The 21,820-nt window shown below is 39.6% G+C and overlaps 1 protein-coding gene across 1 annotated transcript in view; it reads left to right on the top strand.

The window, feature by feature from the left end:
• Window positions 1-21,820, top strand: part of LOC111867557 (cubilin-like) — a gene marked incomplete at its 3' end in the record, with an annotated part of 638,701 nt that overhangs the window by 54,530 nt on the left and 562,351 nt on the right. Inside the window, exon 2 of the mRNA XM_023857538.1 lies at window positions 18,016-18,079. Coding sequence (XP_023713306.1) covers window positions 18,016-18,079 — 64 coding nt within the window. The remainder of the gene's footprint in view (window positions 1-18,015; window positions 18,080-21,820) is intronic.

Here is a 21,820-nt window from a genome sequence, read left to right as displayed (position 1 = left end):
ATCTATACGTCGCACTTCAAATTCGCGAGTTACGTCAATCCTCTCCTATGGGAGTACTCTTCCTATATTCTTGTGTATATTGTGTCCTGTGTTGTGTCCTTCCCTTGTAACTGCTTGCGTTGTATTGCAGAATATAGGAAGAGTACTCCCATAGGAGAGGATCGACATAACAAGCGAATTTTAAATGCGACATATAGATGATAAATCTTGAAAATTTTAATATATAAACTTTATTATTATACATGATATATATACATTTTAATCATTTTATAAAGGAGACATGATGGCATACAGTGCAATGGTTTGACGTAAATAAAACCACACCTGAAGATGGCACATTAATGCCGAAACATGTAGTGAAGAGAAAGGTGAAATTCTTTATTTTCTTCAGTTCCACAAGGCAAAAATTGACTCGGTATTCTACTTTAAGAAGTCTCTTACTGCCTAATGCAACAGACTTCCCACTTCAACAAACATAACTATTCTCTTGTTTATTTGATATTACATAGCCTAAGAAGACGATACAGCGTCATTAACTTCAACACACAAGGAACAGTTTAAATATGAAACTATACACTGTGCTTTCGTTCATTCTTAATTCTTAACCATTCATTTATATATGAGGATAGTTATAGAAGAGATAGAGTTATAAGTCTGAATTTCTCAACTTCAACAATATTTGGGTGTTTAATTAAAGATGAAATTTTATATGTGTGATTAATATCGTAGATGTCTGAGTAAATTTTATAATTAACGTCTCTATAAGTAATAAAATGTATTTAGAATTTGTTACTAACTTATATTATCACTAGTAAAAAGGTAAAGCTATCCCTGTAACAGGCTGCGGAGGCACACAGGGTTGTGAGACGTCGAAGCTCCCACATTTTCTAGATATTCGGTTCACAGATGGTGGTGAGATTGTCAGCCTTAAGCGCCGGTCGCCTTTTACCCTCAGGAGAATACCTGGTACCAATTTCTATTAGAGGTTGAGTCGACCTCAAGGGCCATAATGCAGCTGGAAGGAATAGGTCAATTGAAAGATTCAATGATCTCATCGGGAATCGAATCCGCGACCTCCGGCCTGTAGCGTAGTGCCTCAACCAACTACGCTACCGCGTGCCACATTACCACTAGGGGAAGTGTATAAATGCTTCGCATATCCGCAATTCGAGTTTTATAAACGATTAGACTTTTCGGATTATGCATTTTTCAGATGTTCACTCTTAATCAAGATTATGCTCCACTGTCGCCTTAATTTCAAAAGAACATTGCGGTCAGGAGCTCTCGGCTTTTCTTTTCAGAAAATGTCTGCTTAGGGGCAACGGAAGAAATTTCTATGACTAGTACAGCTGTACCTGCAAGCGTGGGTCGGAAGGGCTCTCTTATTCTTTGGTATTATTTGAATATGTTCCATCACAGTTCCTGTTGTTCATTTCCGGTATTTTCCAATATCCTTTCCCATTCTCCGCCCCATCTTTTCTAATTCAGTTGGCAGTAGTTTCGGGGAAGTTCCGTGGGAGTTTCTGTTCTTGCTGTGAGTGTATAAAGTTTGTTTTAAGTGTTGTTCTTAATATATTCGAAAGCGAGAGTGAATATTATCGCTACTCTTTACACAGATTATTCCGGGAAATTAAATTAATTGTAATTAAGAAATTGCTGCGATTAACACTTGTAATTATATGGGTATACTTGAAAGAATAAAATTAATCACAAAACAGCGCAAAACAAAAAATAACGCAAGGAAACAAAGTTGATAAAATGCACTTCAAGGAAGGGAAGTATAGTATAATAGTATAATAGTCGAACGTCAGTCACGGTAACCGAGCGATCTAAGGCATGTACTGNGCGAAAAGAGTACATGCCTTGCTGATATGTTGGGATTTTGGACTTTATCCATCGTCCTGGTTTTTAAGATAACAAATAAAAACACGATGTTTCGGAAACTGGATCTGTTTCCGTCCTCAGGTGAAGGAAAACACCTATTCAGTTGGGTCCCTTAGAAAGAGCTAGTCTCAAACGTCGTGTTTTTATTTGTTATCTTAAAAACCAGGACGATGGATAAAGTCCAAAATCCCAACATATCAGCAAGGCATGTACTCTTTTCGCTCGCTCAGAAGCCGGGATCGTGTGTTCGAGTCCCACGCAAAGCATGGATGTTTGGTATATATATGTGTTTATTCTGTGTTTATGTAGAGGCCTTGCGAAGGGCTGATCACTCGTCCAAGGAGTTCTACAGTCTGTAAAATTATCATGAATCTGAAAATCAATTCCCAGGGCCCAAGGGGGCCTGTACTCATTCACTCCATATTCATGGAATATTTTGTTTTCAATTTTTAAATTCTTCGGTCCATCTACCGACATATTGTAAATGTACCTCTAGTTCTTTCAGACTCTGCAGCTACAAATGTAAAAAAAAGTACGAAAGGAAGCTCATTGATTAGTAATAATGTATACTTGCATTATTGGCTTAATGGTTCGGTCAGGTAAATGGCGGCCGTACACCAACTTGCATCAAGACAAGCATGAAGACACGGTACAAAAGACGCAGTCTTGCTTCATTCGTGATTCATCAGCATGAAGCCGACGTCAACATCAAGACTCAGACCGGTGTGCGGCGATTTTTATAAGCTCATTCGTTTCAACTCTCTTCCTTTCTTTGCGTCATGTCGCAGACATGTTTTGACGCATGCCGGTGTGTGACCTACCTAACATTTTGGACTGTCAGATGTAACACTTGAATATTCAGTAGTGCCGATTTTTCTTCTGCAACCGTCATGATGCTGGTTGAATTAAGTGTGGTCACGACGTGCATTTTATTTGGAGTTAAGGGATTCTATATTCCTCTGAAATGTTGTATAAATGATATGTTACTGTCATCCTGTGCTGTTCGTAACCCCGAAACATGTTTTGTACGTCAAAATGATGAGCAGGGACTGTCAACTAGAACATGGGGTGAAATCTGTCAACTGTACTTTTCGTTCGAGTTGACAGATATTTCTCACCGCTAGTAAATACCATACAGAAAGAAACAGCGTATTTCTTAAACAATTCCCCAAGTACGTGTGCAGTTTCTGCAACTGAAGACAATGTGTCATGTTTCATATGTTACAGGGTTAATAAATAATTAACTACCATGACAGTACAGTCTTTTGATGTTCTATTGACCATGACTATTGATGCGTGTCTGACAAATTAGACGGAGACATAACCAAGAAGAAAGTAATTATTTCCCTAATGGATAATTTTGTATATATTCTCGGCGTTTCTTATTGTTAAGGAAAGCACATAAATCAGTCATAAAGGGCTTTAATTGTAATGTATTTTGAGATTATTTTCCTTTGGCGCTACAGCCCCATTGTGGGCCTTGGATTGCCTCCATGAAGCTCTCCGTTTCATTTTGGTTAGCTAGATCTTATACATTCTGTAGGACATGTTGGGCGAGTGATCAGCTCGTCGCAAGGTCATTTTGATATCGTAACCCTCGGAATTATTACCTTATCCAAAACGTATAAATTTGATTTATATCAGTATTTCCCCGTATGAAAGTTACCTTTGGGTGACATAAATTGTATTTTGTATGGACCAACGACTCAGTGTTCTATGGTTAATTAATTTTGTTGTTGAATTTTAAAATGTGTATATATCAACAGTCTTCACGTGCATACAATCCCATCTACCACTTCTACACTACATGTTTCGGCAGTATGCTGCCATCTTCAGGTGTATCGATCCGTCAACCATTTCACTGCTTGCCTTTATATGTCCATTTACAAATAATATTAAATTTTTATACGTCCTTATATAATAATAAAATTTATGTTTATTATTATTATTTATTATGTATTACGTGAGGAGTCCTCCTCTTCTTAATCCGCTGTTTACGCCTGTATTTGTTAATTCCTTCTGATGTCTGTAGTAGCTTCCTGCCTGGCTCCGTATATATTTTCAGCTGCTGATACGTTGGCCCCACTTCATCTAACTGTTATAACTATGTGGTCTAGTGGTCAGAGTTCCTGGCTACAGATCCAGAGGCCCCGGGTTAGATTCCCGGCGTTACCAAATTTTCTGAGTAGTAGTGGGTCTGGAACGGGGCCCACTGAGCCTCGTGAGGATAACTGAGGAGCTATTTGAAAGAAATAGCGGCTCCGGTCTAGAAAACCGAAATTAACGGCCGTGGGGATCCATTGCGCTGACCACGTGACACTCTCTACCGGCAAAAGTTGGCACTAACTTCGCCGAAAAGCGGCGGTTGCTCGGTCGGTATAGTTTGCTTGAGGACTAAAACCACGGAGTTATTATTTTTTTCTGTTATAAGACTCTTAAATGAGCCTTCGTAATTTTCATCTTATTGATGGAAAGGTAATAAGAATTATACTGGAGATACAAATGTATTCTATTTATTCCGATACCTTAAATTACTGTATCGAGCTCTTTGCATGGTTACATACCATATGCGACATGACTAAAAACAGACGAATTTATTGAGCGACAGAAAGATGTGAGCTAACATGTCTTATGTGGGTCTCAATCTGGATCTCACCCAAGTCTTGTCATTCTATCGTCCTAAATATATTGGTTCTATCATCTGTTCCTGACGCTAATTTTTCTGATTTTGATTCTGATGTGTTGTTTCAGTTGTAATACTTCTTTTATTTTTCTTGAATGGGTATGCAGTTCAATATTTTCAGTTGACTTCTGTTGTTATTTCCTTATACGCACAATTCATCTAAGAATTCATATTCTGTTACATTCTGGACAAAGTATTTCTTCAGTCCGTATTGAAGTACAATGTAGCTTACAATTCATTTGTCCATCGAGTTCTGCAGCTGTTAGGTTCACATTATCTGGTGGAATCCCCGGAGGTTAGGAGATTTCTGTTTGCATGCCGTTTGTTTTTCATACAGTTTATGAATATTCTTTTCTATTCCTTGAAATTTTTATTCATCTCATTCATTCGTTCATTAGTAATCTGTCAGACGACAGGTCCACAGTCTCTTCCAAAACAGTTCCTCCACTTGACGCGATCTAGAGCTTTCTCCTTCAAAGGAGAATATCCTCTTCTGTCCCCAAGGTCATCCAGCATCTTCTTACGTCTTCTTCCTCGTCTTCTGGTCACTTCTATCCGCCCCTCTATCTTTCCTTCAGTAACTTCTTTTAGAAGGCAGTTACCGCGTAACATATGACCAATCCAATTAGCCTTCCGTTTTCTTATTTCGTGTAGGATATTCCTCTGCTCACTGACTCTAAATAACACTTCTTCATTTCTCACATAATCGGTCCAACTGATCTTCTCCATTCTTCTCCAACACGACATTTCGAAGCTTTCCAGGGGTTTCTGATCTACTGCCATAAGTGTCCAAGTTTCAACCTTGTGCAGAGTTCGAAAAACATTTCTGCACCTGTAATCCAAAATCCGATCGAAAGATAGCAGCACTTGCATCACGTTTTTTCAGTTGATTAGTGGAAAATTTCCTTTAAAAGTATAATATGTCGTTTTTACTTCGTTCTAGTTAGTTTAGTTAATTATTTTTACATTTTACTGTCCAGTACGATAATAATTTGTAATTAATTTCCCTAAGTTTCCTTTTAATAATAGCCTGCTTTATATGACTTGTGTTCCCGAACGGGTTCTTCTTGTATAATTTGGAAACTAAATATCCGTATGCATTCTTTTTCCCTTCCAACTCTAACATGGGATCCAATAGATTGAATTCCTGTAACAATACCAGAAGATGCACACTAATTTCGAAGCTCGTGGATTTCCCTTCTCATATAGTCATTTTGTAGTCTATCATCTCAAAGTTAACTATAGATTTTTTGCGTCTGTCTTCATCGCACAGTTTTTTCGAACTCGTTTCTAACACATATAATCATTTTTAGCAACGACTCCTTATACACGTTCCAACGAACACACAACAATAGGAGCTGTGTTCTCCGTGGACCGTGCTGCGACTTATTGTTAGGTAATACGACAGTATTCGACAAGAGAAGCAGGTTTTTCCATGGAGTCCGACCCGAGGCTATATAACGAGAGTTTGTTTGTAGCTTGGAAGGTGAAAGAGAATTTATACTTCAGAAGATGTGGAAAAAAGAGGACGAGAATCGAAGGAGTACTGTGGAGTTAGCTTGCTAAAGGAACACTTTATGTGTGAATGTGTTATAAATCCATTGCCAGGATACGACTAGTGAAGACTAAAAAACCTAGCATGTCTTAGTAATTTATGAAGTGAGTAGACTAGCGATAGTGCTATAATTGAATGTGATTCAGAAAGATTGTAAAATTGGTGTAAATAAACCCAATCATCTAATCTAGAACCCAATGTTATTGGTCAAGGAGCCATAAACACGAGACAGTATATAAAACTAGACATATGTGTGTAATAATCAAGAAAATGGCTGTTATGAATAACCGACAAAGCAGCAGAAGAATTATAATCATGTCATTTTTTTCCATTCGGAAGTATAAGCTTTAAGTGAGTGGTTGTTGGGAAGGTTCACTGCCGAATATTTACGGACTGGAATTTGAAACATAAAAATATATATACGTAAACAAGAAGAGTTTCATTGTTTTCATACTCTTCATAACAGCAATGAGATCGCTCATTTTACTCTAGGAAACTGAGTTGTGTGCCTGTTGTTCTGTCAGAACTGTCATTACACCAAAGTAAAGTTGTCAGTTATGAAGATAAGGTAGCAAGTTCATTGCAGAATATCATATCTTCTTACCTCTGCAGGAGAAATCTTTTAAGGGTCACCAAGAGATTGTGTTATGACGGCGGCTTTAAACTGCTTCATGTAGCGCACGCTGCAACGTGTGAAATGGCTGGTGAAGTTCAAAGACTCGCTGAGCCTGAACGCTCCCCATTCCCACTGTTGCATGCCATCCAAGCGTGATATTTGTGTACCTGCGGTTAACGTTCCAGCTTGTCCCTGTAGACCCAAGCTCATTAGGATGTGTCTTGGATAGAACAGGAGTTGTTGCGGTGCCTAGGGCACTTCTGATTTCTTTCCTTAGGTGTGGTTTTGATATGATTCACGAATAAATATAAATCTTCTGAGTCAATTTAGACATTCTGTAAGACTCTGTGGGTGTAAGTCCCATGTTCTTAATAGGGTAAGTGCGATAGCTACAAAGAAACTTCTGTCTACCAAACTGGGAGGGAACGTTTTGATTATACTCATTTATGTACGTATGTATACATGTATTTATTCATAAATGTGGCAACAGGACCTTCGTTATATTCGGTATATTCATTTAACACTGAAATAAATAGTTGTTTTAATATCTCATAAAACACAGTCACTTATTTAGTGACTCGACACGGGGTTTGGATTGGAAATTGCATTTAATGAAGGCTTATAAATAACAATAGCGCTACCGCTGATTCACGCAACTTACAAATCAACGCTGCACACACTAGGTCTTTCTAGTTTGTCTGGTAACGGGTTCCAAAAATGTCCTCTGATTACGTTGGTGCCGGCTGACTACAATCTCACAACTAACTACTCACCTCATGAAGGCGACTTCCTCAGATTGTCGACTTCGAATGACTGCGACCCACAACTCGACTGCTCCTAATCTCTTCAGTCCATCTGTACTAGACTTCAAGGGTTTATAACACGGGAAATATAAGTTTCACTGAATCACACGCTCCAAATATTACACATGAAAAAAGTCTTCCAATCACACATTAAATCTTCACAGATCGACTTCTAGTTCTTCAACTACGAACTTCCCGTGACTATCTCCCTGCTTGCTTGTTCGCGTGCTTCTGCCGCCATTACTCGCTCGTAAATTATAACTGCTTTACTTACATAGCCGAGGAACGGATATGGACCTATAGTAAACACGTATCATGTGACCACCACCCCCCGTTGCGTGACGTCACCGCGGACACAGAGAAAACAAGCTCCTTTATTGTTGCATGCGCGTATTTCGGGCTTGGCCTAGAAATGACGTCCTTCTGTTGTTGCGTTTAGAATATGTTCACAGACCTGTCGCCTGGAAATGGGTATTCACGTTATAGTATTAAAATATAATTATTTGATTCAGCGAATACTTTTTGGATTTTGTGCTCAGGAACTTCGACTCTCTTATACGCCAATTATACAGTGGATTTTCACTTATGAGCCTCCAAAATATTTGCGGAAGTTCTCTGATCGTTACATAAATATTATGTTGAAATTTGTATGTAGTCTTAGGTATATTTAAAATAAATTTGATAACCAAAGTAGAATTACTTTCCGAAATGCCTTGTATTTGAAATAAACATAAGACAAAAGACAATGTACGACACAATATTTAAACAATGAATTTACATTTGTGTATCTACAGTGAAACACCCAATCAATTTTCTGTTTGTGTTACATTTCATCCGACCGAGAGCTAGTCAGCCCCTGCAATAAAAGAAATTGCTATATTTCTGTTGTTCTCTTTGCAAAATTTATAGATTCGAATATTCAGTTTCCAGCACAAAATAATACTTATTTCTCAAACTGTAACGAAATTAAATGGATATATTTAAGACTAAAAGAAATTGCATAAAAAGACGTTTCCTTGTACTTTCTCTCTATATTTTAATGTTTGTGGATTTTTATCTACATTTCAACTAGCCACTTCCGCCCTATTCTTATCTTATTTTCCCGCACGCGAGTTCGCTCTTCTATCAACTTTGATTTCTCCCCAACTCTTTTCTTCTCAGCCTGTTCTAAAATATATTCTGCTCAGTATTTCAAACAACTCGTGCCACTTCCTTTCTTCGCTCTCCCCCACATCTGTATTTTTCTTTCAGAGTTTTCAGAACTAAGAGGAAGGCAACCGGAACCATTGGAATTCGTTCTTTTTTGTTCGACGTAAGTTTTTATCGTTTTCCCCTTTGAAGATATTCTATACGCTCCTAGCTTTGTTTATTTTCGAAATATCTCATATTTTGTTTATAATGCTGCCGGAATTGTGTGCTCAGTTACATTGTGTGATTTAAAACGAAACGAAACGGGAGCTGTTGCGTGCATGTGGATGTGGGTAGACAAAGTAATGGAAACACTAAGGAATTGAGGAATTGAATTTATGTTGGCCACACTGAAAGAGCTTCAGCTGTCATCACTGAATATTCATCTGTTTGTTTACACTCTGTAGTGCTCGTGTCAGTGCATTAGTGATCGTGTTGAATGACAGTCAGTGTGAAAGAATCGGAATATGAGAGACTTGTCCGATTTTGAAAAAGGACAGATCGTTGATGCGCGTTTAGCTGAAACATCTGTGACAAAAACTGTCACATTATTAGGTGTATCGAGAGCGACGGTTTCTAAGGTTATGGTGACATATACGAATCATGGGAGGACATAAGCGAAGGGGAGCAGTGGGCGAAAATCAAATTTACCATAAAGAGATCGTCGTATATTGAGAAGGATTTTTTTTTTTCCGAAAAAATCACAGAACTACTGCAGCAAATGTGACAGGAGATCTGAACTGAATATTAGTCGTGAAGACCCTGTTTCCACAAAAACTGTCCTACATGCACTTCACAAATCCAACCTCCACTGCAGGCCTGCAATTACTAGACTTTTGATCACTGAAAGTAATGTTAAGATGTGTAAGTGATGGCGTCGCGACCATAAAACATAGACATCACACAATTGGAAACTCCACTGTTCCGTACAGTAAGAAGAGTTTACTTTAGGAAAACATCCAAGGAAACCTGCAATTCGGAATGCCTTGTTCCAACAGTTAAACAGGAGAGAGGTTCTGTGACGGTTTGAGCAGCAGTATCGTGGCATTCTGTTGGTCCCATTATTATCCCATTTCATCCAAATTACTGCAAGGGGGTACGTGGACAAGTTTGGTAATCTGTTGCGTCCCCTGATCCAGACGTTTTATCCGAACAACGATGTAGTCTTCCAAGACGACAACGCCCCTGATTGCGCAGCTAGAACTGTTCTGTCACAGTTTGAAAGCATGGAGGTGAACTTAACATCTTCCCTGGCCAGCACAATCACCAGGTTTCAACATCACTGAACTCCTTTGGTCAGTTTTGGAGACTGAGGTGGAGAACAGATTCCAATATCCATTTTTAAAGCAACTTGAAAATGTTCTTAAAGAACAATAGCATAAAATTCTGCTAACAACTGTTCACGAATTGTATGAGTCTCTTCCAAGAAGGATTGCGGCTGTATTAAAGACAAAAGGTGGCAAACATAATATTAATATGGAAATGTGTACACCATCTGTAGTGTTTCCATTAGTTTGTCCGGAAGAAGGCAAGGCTGTCCATCTGCTTAATTAATCATGCATTACATCGTAAAACTTACGGATGGGTTGATGTATGGATCCAGGTTTTCTTGATCTCGGCACTAGTTGCAGGTGAGTTGTCAGTTTCACTCCCCGGTCGCTATAGCTCAGAGGAAAGGAACTACAGTACACATTGGATAGGGGGCTGGGTCGGCCCCACAGCTGGTCTGGATGACGTGGTTGAGAGAAAATTCTTGACTCTACTGGGACAAGAATTCCGATGTCTCGGTCGTCCAGTCGCTATACCGACTGCACTATCCCGGCTTCTTGATATCATCACTAGAAGGAACTCACTAGTCAGCTTCGTGCTCCAGCCTCTTTATCCCTGTGAAATACCAGCCAGTGCCCGTTGAATAGGAGAATGGGTGGAACACAGAGCCTGCCTGGACGTTGTGAAATAAAATAATTATTGCCTCCACCGGCATTCGAGCCGCGGTGGTCTAGCTTGTAGCCCGTCCGGTATGACAGCGGCCTACGGGATGGATGACTGATGTTCGATTCCCAATGGAGGCAAGAATTCACCCATAATCTAAATTTTTGTTTATGCCCCATTGAATGACTTAGAATGGGAAGCACTAAGGACATTCGCTGTCGGTTGAGGAATCTCTTCCCATCTCCTTAGATAACAATTTCATGGAAAAGACAAAAAATTATCCACGAAATTCGCTTCTATTAAGATACCTGTCTAAGTCATGAAACGTACTGTATATCCATGCACCATTAAACTGTTGCAGACATAGTATTTGGAGTGTATGATATTATGGTGCATAGGTATACGAGTATGTTGATAAAATTCCGTACTGAATATAGGAACAGTGATTATATTTTACTAATTCAAAGTTTTCATTGTACGTATTCATGAAATAAAGGATGCTGCGATTTTGTTTGGAAATTCAGCATTTAAAATCAACCCCCATTCATTACTTCTTGCTCATATATCAGCTTTAATTGTATATGTCAGCCAATTTTAAGTGACGTTAAAATTCTTTACAAAGCCAAGCATGTTCAAGATGAAATCGCTTGAAAGAATAGTCTTCTTAGTTATAATGCTGTGTGTTAGGAGACAGCACGACGTTTCGAATGAACATGTCACCATCTTGAAGATCAAAGAATAGGTCAGGTAAGCTTCTGCTGACTACTTGCTTGACATCCTCTTCGACCCTGAAGACGGAGGCGATGTGTTTATCCGCAACGTGTGGACCTCTTCACCTACGCGACGTTACGAACCATAAACCATACACTTCATGATCACCCCAATGAGAACCTCAGATGCAAAACAACCCCTTTATTTGTATTACGAGTGTATTCGAAACCGTGTCAAGGATACAATTCATCTGCAATTCCGACGTTAAAATCTGCGCCCCAACAAAGATTAGTAACTGACAGCGTCAATCCTATCTCCTCTTATTCAGCAACACGGAAAATATACAAATTACTATTTTACCCATGGGTTGAGACTGAGTCTACTCGGACCTGCGACCACTGTTTTGCCTACTCTACCAGTCCCGGATGATGATGATAATTGTGGAGTAATCACTGGAATTCAAATTGGAAGGGGAAACCGAAGAACTAGGAGCAAACTTGCCCCTGTGCTACTTTGTCCACCACAGATCCCACATGACCTGAACCGCGGGCCGCCGTGGTGGGAAGGCGGCGACTAACCGCCTGAGCTTTGGTGCGGCCTTTATAAACTAAATTACTTTGAAATTAATGTACGTAATATGAAGCTTACTGTAGTTTTTGGCATTCCCGCTGATCCACAATCGAGACAAATTCCAGTCGTTCAGTAATGCACTACTTGTTATACCTTATTTTTAGCGTAATACTGAACCTCAGTGATGTCCTCCCAAGAGAACATATCCTTAAGAGAACTGAGGAGTCGCATAGGAAGGTTCTGCAGCTTCGAGCCTTCGACGTGCAGGTTGTTATTCATTTATCTCTACAGTTGTTATAACTTCTGTGAGCTTATGACTGACTGTCTGCCGGAATATAATGATTTTCTAAACCGAAGAATTCCGTCTTCTAGGATGTGGCGCCGTCCAGCTGGCACAGCGGCCACTGATTGGCCTATTGTACCTGCCCTGGGTGATTATGATGATGGAGAATTTGGTGGAATGAAGATTGGCAGGGAAAACTGAAGTACGGAGAAACCCCGACCCAGCGCCACTTTGTCCACCACAAATCCCACTTGACCAGACCCGGGATCGAACCCCGGCCGCCGCGGTGGGAAGCCAGCGACTAACCGCTTGAGCTAAGGCGCGGCCTATATCTTGTGTAAACTGACGTTCCTCCGACATATCCGTTCACACAAGATCTACACGGCGCCACATCCCAGAAGACGGCATTCTTCATAGTCAACGCCATGAAAACCTCAAATCCTACATTTTATAAACCGTTTATAATGTGAACGCAGTTCATGCTATGAAGTTGTAAGCACAATTTTTATGTTGAGTCCAGAGAGAAGTTCTCTTATTTCCTTCTACTTCAGTGTCTTCATTTCGATGCAGAAAATACTTTACAGATGCTGTTGGATTCTGAATTACACGTTGCGAGATAAATCATAACACTAACAAATCTTATAAGATATGGGACATAATATTACAGGAAGGAAGTAGAAGTTTGCGCAACATTTTGTAGCAGATGCTGAGAGTGAAAGGTTAAAATGGCCACGTTTTCCGCATTCCCGGACCGGATTCCTGACTGTTTGTTTACATGTGACGTAAATTACAACCTGCAGTGGTGTCACTCACTGAGGTAGGTGATGTCTGTTTTACATACATTTGTCATCCCATGCTCACGTGTTATTTTAATTACTGTTTATGTCAGAGGTTCACGTTGTTAAAACAGATGGAGCACACCCTTGAATTGTAGAGTTCTTGTCCAAGGAAACTAGGTGACAGTAGAATTTTCATTTGCGCAATGATTGGCGTGACATCCTGAATTCTGCTACCATCCACGTGAGAATGACGCTATTCATACATATACACGGGTAAGGTATTCATAACTTTGTGGTCAGTAGCATATAGAAGGATCACCACCTGTTTTCGTGTTTATCCATTTATTGCACATGATACAAAGGTTTATAATGTGTTTACACACACACACACATATATATATATGTTGTGTATGTAGATATGTAATATGTAATATGTAATGTGGCCTTTGGCCACAAATTTCGGTCATATACCATTTGTTAATCTCTGGACGCTGGCCAATATAGGGACCGTGTTAGATACATCTCATTGTTACTACTCTCAGAACATATTATGAAACAAATACTTTGCGAGAATATTATTGCTATTCGTATCCGATATATTTTCCAGTTCTGTCATTGTCATTTTTTATGTAAAATATAATTGCATTTAACTCTTTACATTTCCCTCATATGTGTGTACGTATATATTTCTTTCTTTCTCTCACTCCCACGTTTGGAGCACAGGGCTTATTTTTCAGTTTTTGGGTCATTTTTACAGACTGTAGGACTCCTTAGATAGGTGATCAGCCAGTCGCAAGGCCTCTACCTAGACAGAACACAGTACAAACGCAGAATANCTTATTAAAAATATTTTTCTCAATAATCAAAATTTGACTGCTCCTGTAAAATTTCTGAAAAGTTACATAAGGATGTTATATTCATGTATTTGCAGTAGCCCTATCATAAATAATTAATAACACATTTTTACACTGTTTGTTACCTAACAAGAAGATAAGCGTCGGATTTTCTCGTGAGAGTTTGCAGTTGTCCCATATTTATAATGAATTGTTCTTGAATAACTCTGAATAATATTTCACAACACATAATTAATTACGTTCTGTAATGACATGATATAAACATTACAGATTGAATGGAGTCGACCTCGAGCCGTTGGAACAAGTGCAGAATTCCATATGAGCATTTTCCAGATTTCACCGAAATTATTGCAAATTTTTATGCATTATTTTGACTGATGCCTATTCCTGTATTGACTAGTGTAAATGTTAACTATATGTAACAAATATTCCATATGTAAATCTTAGGTTTTACTACAATTCATTAGCTACTAAACAAGAAACCAATTAACTAAATGAAACGGTTTCCTGCAAAATATAATATTGACTCAGCTAAACAAGTCAACTCTTGTGGAACCCCCAAGGCTAGTTACCGTATGCTAATGAACACGCTAAATAACACGAGATTTCCATCCTTGAGGGCTGCTTCCTCCACTCAAACTAAGAAATGCAGCTTGTAGAATGTCCCATCGTGCTTTATATATATTTGTATCTACCTTCTATACCTAGAGGTCGTCTTTACTCTCCGCTGAAGGTCACGAAGAGAGTCTGCCGAATTAATATCCAATCTCCGTTGAAGTCGGAAAGAAAGGGTGCCGGGAACTTGTATCTTAAAACAGAAATATTTGTGACTCTACTCCAGAACATCCTTTGGTATCGTTTTCAAATTCATTATGTTATAAATATCATCTCCGGTCTAGAAAACCGAGATTGAAGGCCTTGGGGATCGGTTGCACTGACCACGTGACACCCTCTATCCCCAAAAGCTGGCACTAACTTCGCTGACAAGCGGCGGTCACTCGACCGGTATAGTTCGCTTGCGAACTACAGGCCACGGAGTTCTTTTTTATAAATATCGTCGGATAAATCAGAAAACAGGTTAATATATGGATGAATATGTTTTACAATTAAATAAATGTTTTACATAAAATATATAGTTGCGAAAGTTCCTACACTGTTGGAGTATGACAGAGTGAGCCTCTGAAGAAGAAAATACGCTATATTACATTTCTCATGTAATGGAAAATTAATTAATAATTATATACATTCATTGGTCGGTCACGGTAGCCGAGCGGTCTAAGGCGTGCACTGTCTTCGCTTGCTCGGAAGCCGGGATCGTGGGTTCGAATCCCACGATGGATGTTTGTGTGCGTTTTTCTGTGTTTGTGTACAGGTAGAGGCTTTGTGACGAGCTGATCACCCGCCCAAGGAGTCCTACCGAATGTCTAAGATCTAGAAAAACCGAAGTGAACGGAGAAGTTCATGGAGGTAGTTCTAGGCCCACTGGGGCTGTAGTGACAAGGGAAAAAAAATACATTCATGGAGTTGCAGTTCTGAGGACCTTCTGCTGTTAAATCAGAAAGCGAAATTTTTAGGGTTGAAGCTAAATGGCATATGTTTTTAGATGTACGTAATATGAAAATAAGTGCAAAGTTGCAGTAATACATTAGGTTGTCTTAAATAAGTATGTCGCTTTATGTCGTGAGAAGTGACAATGTGGTTCAATGTGCCAAACAGTAAGTGAACTATAGTGAAAGCACGGAATGAAGTCCCGCCAATTGACCCTTCCACATTTCTCTCAAGCTCTTATTCTTACGCTTCCATCTTATTATCTAACTATTCTGTAACAAGAAGTTTGGTAGTAGTACGCAGGTCATGTAGCACGAATGGGGGAGACGAGGAATGCGTATAGGATATTGGTGAGAAAGTCAGAAAGAAAGAGATCACAGAGAAGACCAAGGCGTAGATGGGTGTACAGCCTGGGTTCGATCCCGGGTCTGATCAAGTTGGATTTGTGGTAGACGAAGTGGCGCTGGGGCAGGTTTCCTCCGAGTACTTCGGTTTTGCCTGCCAATCTTCATTCCACCAATTGCTCCACAATCACCCTCACCTATCATCTGGGGCTGGTACAATAGGCCAGAAGTGGCCGCAGTACAAGGGACTTAGTCCCACCCCACTAGCAATTAAACAAAAAATGAAACAGGATGGGATGTTATGGATTGGATATATCTGGCTCAGGATAGGGACCAGTGGAGGGCTTCTGTGAACACGGTAATAAACCTTCGGGTTCCATAAAATGCTGGGAATTTCTTGAGTAGCTGCAGAATTGGCGGCTCTTCCAGAAGGACTCAGCTCCATGAGTAAGTAAGTAATAACCACAAGTGCCTTGTGTGTAATAAAATAGCAAGACGGGACTGCTTGGATTACAACAGTAGGCAGAAAAGAAGAATCTTCGAACATCTTCAACTCCCACACCAACTTTATGAGGCCTCTTTCTGCAGCCTCAGTATGGATAGATCATAATCAAGAAGCATTCGGGTTAGATATCATTTCAAATATTATAAATTAAATATCATCATTCCAAAGAGTTTGATACATTTCTAGAAACAGTCCTGCTTACTTTAGGGAGCTGCTACCCACGCTAGGCCCTACAGCTGATGCAAATGTGCAAATGAAGCACAGGCGCGACAGTGTTAGTTCAGTGCCACTGATTTTAATTACTCATCCATCTAGACGAGGATATGCGTCACGGCTGCCTTCACCCGCAAACACAAGTAGCTGTCGCTCCATGTTATATGACGTGTGATTTTTGTCAAGGATTCTGTTTATCAGTGCCCTGTCCTATCTGAGACTGCACTTGTCTGGTGCTTGAATAGCACACTTAACCTAAGAGTAATTAATTCTGAAAGTAAAAGTGATTACGAGTACTACAAAGTGTGAGAGATTAACTTCATTCATTCTGGTCTGTCACACTAGTTAGGATGATTTGACTACACTGGTCATTGTGACTCAAAAGTGTATGTATATATATATACAATGCCTTTACATGTTTCATTCAATTAATGACCATCTTCAGAAAACAAATAACACTTGAGGAAACTACAACTACTATACCATAAATCATAATATATCAAGTTAAAAGTTATCCAGAGTTCTATGTATACAGATTTTAAATTAAGCTGAAATGTGGTCGGTTAAAATATTAATAAAATTCTTAATATTGTGGCGTGCCGCCAGGAAGGCTGGACTGTAGAACGTCTGTTCCTGGTCAACGGCTAGCAATCCCTAGACACCGAAATATAAACAGACCGTTGCCTATGGTAGTTCTTAAGCAACAGATACGAATACGTAAAAATATCACAGTAACGAATGCGCAACAATAGGGTGTTCATTGCTAGGCAGTGCATAGTTAGACACGCCTGACAACAGTACATGATATCCGTTGCTAAGCAGCGATGTTTTTTCTGTGGGTGGACCTTACCGAGCCTATATAGGGAGCAGTGAACACTGTTCGAGATGATCCAACGAGCGGTAAGCGAAGAACCAAGAATGGAAGCTCCACAGAGAATAGCAGTGCAAGAGTATAGCCACTGCAAAGGGAACGTGAAAGGAGTTACTGAGAGTGATTACAATTGTGAGTGTAAACTAATGATTGCCAAATAAACATTCGTCTAATCCGAAATCTATCGTTTCTTTTCGCGTTACCTAGGAAACACGCGACAATTTGTAAAATCTTAAACCGCTAGAGTTTCTTGAGTGCCTCAACAAACAACGAAAGTAGAAGCAGCTCAACACCAAACACAGTCTCTTAACCAACTATACAGAAGAAGAACACTGGCCGGACCTCCAAGGGCGGCAATCTACCCAATCCCCCGCTGATGGAAGGGACAAGAAGACACAGCTTCAGTAGGAACAAATTCATATTAGATTAGTACTGACTAATATTCTTAATTTACATCTTCCTAATTTTCTTTTCAGTATTTTAATTTTAATGATCATTCAAGCGCTAAAGTATGTAAGTTTAAGATAATAATTGTCTCGGTGAAACGAGGGTTAAATCATAATTCGTAAATATACACTAATTCATATTACCAAGTTATCAGTGAGGTCAATTTAAGGTTTTTATAAAATTCTTGGATGTTGCGAATGTTTGTATTTGATTATTTCCTTCATTACAGATGCCCATTGTGTTTCTGCTTCTTCATCTGTTTTTGATCTTCACTGCTCACGCTGTCAACCCCGGTAAGTGATAAATTAACATAATGAAGTAGAAGGACTTTACTTCTAACTTAGCATTAAATTAAGCTTTTCTTAAGTATCAAATCTGTTGCGACCACAGTTTCAATTCACTTACTGAGATGTTAATGTAACATTTTCGAAAGCAGGATATTACACTCATCCATCCTTTTCAGGAATTTGTTATTTGAGATCACAAGAATGCAGTACTTCCAACTTTATTTGAAAAGTTTCTGCATTCTCGCTAGCTTCTCGGGGATTTTCAGCATGTACGAAATGCGCGTGAGGTCGCTGACAACTACAATCCGCGCTTCGGTCATTTGACAGTAGCACATCGCGAAGTTTACATTGGGCCGCGCCATGGCTCAAGCGGTTAGTCGCTAGTTTCCCACCGCGGTGGCCCGGTTTCGATCCCGGGTCTGGTAAAGTGGGATTTGTAGTGGATAAAGTGGCACTGGGGCGGGTTTTCTCCGAGTACTTCGGTTTCCCCTGCCAATCTTCATTCCACCAAATCTTCCATCATCATAATCACCTGGGGCAGGCTACAATAGGCCAATCAGTGGCCGCCGTGCCGAGTGGACCCGCTTGGACTCCACCCCCCACTAAGCGAATTATAAAAGACATCGCGAAGTTTACATTCCTTCATTTCGGTGCAAGCTTGACTGCACAAAGAAAGATAATTTAATTTCTCATGTAAAAAAAATGTAAAGCTTGTGACTGGAGTAAATAATAGTATACAAATAAAAGAACGATACGAGTATTTTTCGGAGACGGCGATTTACTGTAGATCATATCAGAATCACGTATCAGTGCAAGGATCCCCAATGGGCTCCGTGTAATGCAGAAGCACAGGGTGTGTGAGTCTGTGTGGGGTTAGCTGCCACAGGTCTCGTGAAACTTTCAGTTGCTTCGGGCAAAGGCAGATTAGATTTTCATTTTACTTTAGATTAGTTTGTTATATTTGGTGAATAAATTAAGTTCTGGTGGGACGACGGATCCTATTTCGGATTAAATTGTGGTCCATATTAAAATACACTTGGGGACACGCTGTAGCGTAGTCGGTTAAGGTACTACGCTACAAGACGGAACGTCGCGGTTTCAATTTCCCATAAGGTCATTGGATTTTTCATTTGACCTAATCTTTCCAGCCGCATTATGGCACTGGGTTCGACTCAGCCGCTAACAGAAATGAGTACCAGGAATCTTCATGAGGAGTGAAAGGCGATCATCAGCGTGTAATGTTGACAACCTTACCGCCTTCCTTCGTCTGTGGGCTGATGAAATTACGGAAAGAGCTGATTTAATATGCACTGCTTAGAGATGCTGAGTCACGTAAAAGGGAACATAGGTACCGGACGCCAATAAGTTCTGCCCTTGGGGAAGAATATTGGCATACGAGAATTCCCACGTGGGTTTTGTGTAAGAAGTGTGTTTCCGTTGTATGAATTTGGAATCTAACGTAGCAACACATGAAACTCGCAATCCCAGGACACAGCAGTGACTTTCCTACACTCCTGAAGTCAGAGAGTGTATTCTGTTGATATTTCTGAATACATCATTATTCGATAACGCCCGTTAAGCCGTAATTAGTGGTTGCAGGCAGCGTTTCTGATAACTTTTAGAGAATATAGGTTTATATATTATCACACAAATTACATTTTAGTCGCTAGAAGCATTCAGTATTTATTTTATATACCGTTACATTAAATTTTCCTTATATATCAGTCGTTCTGTTCCATTTCACATTGTCCCTTGGTCAAGGCAGCGTGGAGCTACCTCACTTCCCCCCATACTCCTTCATGACCTGGTGTTTAAATAAATGCCAGATCGATTTCATCTTACCTTTTCTGTTTCACATGTAAGTTTATTAGTAGGAGAGGCGAGTGTTGCGAATTTGATAACGAACGGTTTGTCAGTGGTTCGAAACAGAAGAATGAATGTCAAATATTTGGAAACCAAATTTCTAAGAAACACATTTGATCCTAAGACCGATGTAGTAAATGGAGAAAGATGGAAATTGCACGATGAGCAACTTCGTGAATTACATAGATCCTTGTATTCTGCTGGCGGAAATAGAAGAATAAGTACATGTATACGGAGCTTCTGGGAAAACAACCCCAAGAAGCGATCTCTAGGAAAATAAGATGGAAGTTGCATTATATTTTACAGGGAAAAAGTTTGTATGGATGGAGAACAGGAGGCCGATCCATTTGAATGCTGCGCGTTTTGATATTGATGAATATTTGTATTCTGCTGTGGAAGAGACTTCGCAACTCTCGTAAGAGCAGAGCATTTTACTGAAGAGATTTGTTCAGAATTTAGCAGAAAGCTTATTGTCATGTGTCGGGGGGTAGGCATGATGAAAATAATAGGTTCTAGATCGGATGATTGGATTTATTGGCACTCCGGTTAAAAGTTCTCTTAATTGAAATGAATACAGCGCTATCGCTGTTTTACACACTTTACAGTTCACCGTTACACACGCACTAGGATTCTCAGTCTTCACTAGTCGCATCCTGGTAACGAAATTATAACAGTCTCACTGTAATTAAATCTTCTAATCACACACTAAGTCTTCACAGGCAGACTTCTAATTCTTCTTCAACTACGAACTTCCCGTGGCTTTCACTACTGAAAACTGACTGACTCGTAAAGACGATTGTCTTCAAGAAAACTCCTTTGCACGGACCCCACGGAAAATACCGTACTCTATTGTTAAGGATGCGTGTTTACAGCTTCTTTGCCTAGCAATAACCGTCCCATTGTTCCTGCATTTGCTTCTCCGGGAACGTATTTACCAACCCGTTTCCTAGCAATGAGCGTAAATGTAACTTATTTTTGTTGTGTACGTTGGGGTAGCTGGTTCGAATCTCCGTCGTATTTCCGGCAATCCTTTTAATATTTTCCTAGGTTTTCTCAGTTATTCAGGGAGTATATCGGGTTATTGTGACGAAATATTCCAGGTTCAGTTACATCCAAATCGTTTGAACTATCTCTTCATGACCATCTAACAATCTTATTTTCTGCTACGTAAAACCTGTAGTTGAAGCGGCGTCATTGCGTCCCAGAAAATAGAAGATGACGTGTTACTGGTAGTTTAGGTTCTGAGCATAATCTGAATGTGCAGAAGAATAGGCCAATTCCTTCCACAAAAGAAAGAAATAGAGTTATTGTGTTTGGGCTGCGTTAAAAAATCACAGCTCTTGTTTTGCCTGAAGAAGTGTGCGGAAAGGGAAGAATGTCACAATCCTTCAAGACGTAATGTAATTCACAAACTTTGAAACTACAGCATCGCGTGTTTGTTCCCTGCAGTGATATTTGGTGTTAAAAATGAGGCATAAATATTTAGCAAACCTGAAGGTGTTTGGGAACAGGTGCAAAAGAAAGTAATTGCAAACAAGGGAGAAATTATCTGCAGCGTTTGCGTACTTAGAAACTTCTTAATTTGATCTCTGCAACAAATGGGCCTACTGTTAAACTGATGAGACGGCTTGCGCATGAAGAAAAGATAAGAATTACAAACTTAATCTGAAATGTGAAAGGAAGACTACTTGGAATATCTAGTCGTAGATGGGAGGATAATGTAGAAAAAGATTTTGTAAAATAGTTTTCAATGATTTGGGTTGAATTGTTATGACTCGGATGGAGTCCAATGGCAGAATAAGTTAAGCACAGTAAGAAATTACAAAGACAAGACAACTTCCTCCAGTGTGACTATTGAAGTTTTTACTACTTCAAAACTTAACA

Source organism: Cryptotermes secundus, unplaced genomic scaffold (genome assembly GCF_002891405.2).
Source record: "Cryptotermes secundus unplaced genomic scaffold, Csec_1.0 scaffold23, whole genome shotgun sequence".
NCBI lineage: Eukaryota > Metazoa > Arthropoda > Insecta > Blattodea > Kalotermitidae > Cryptotermes > Cryptotermes secundus.
This window is presented reverse-complemented; position numbering and strand designations above follow the sequence as displayed.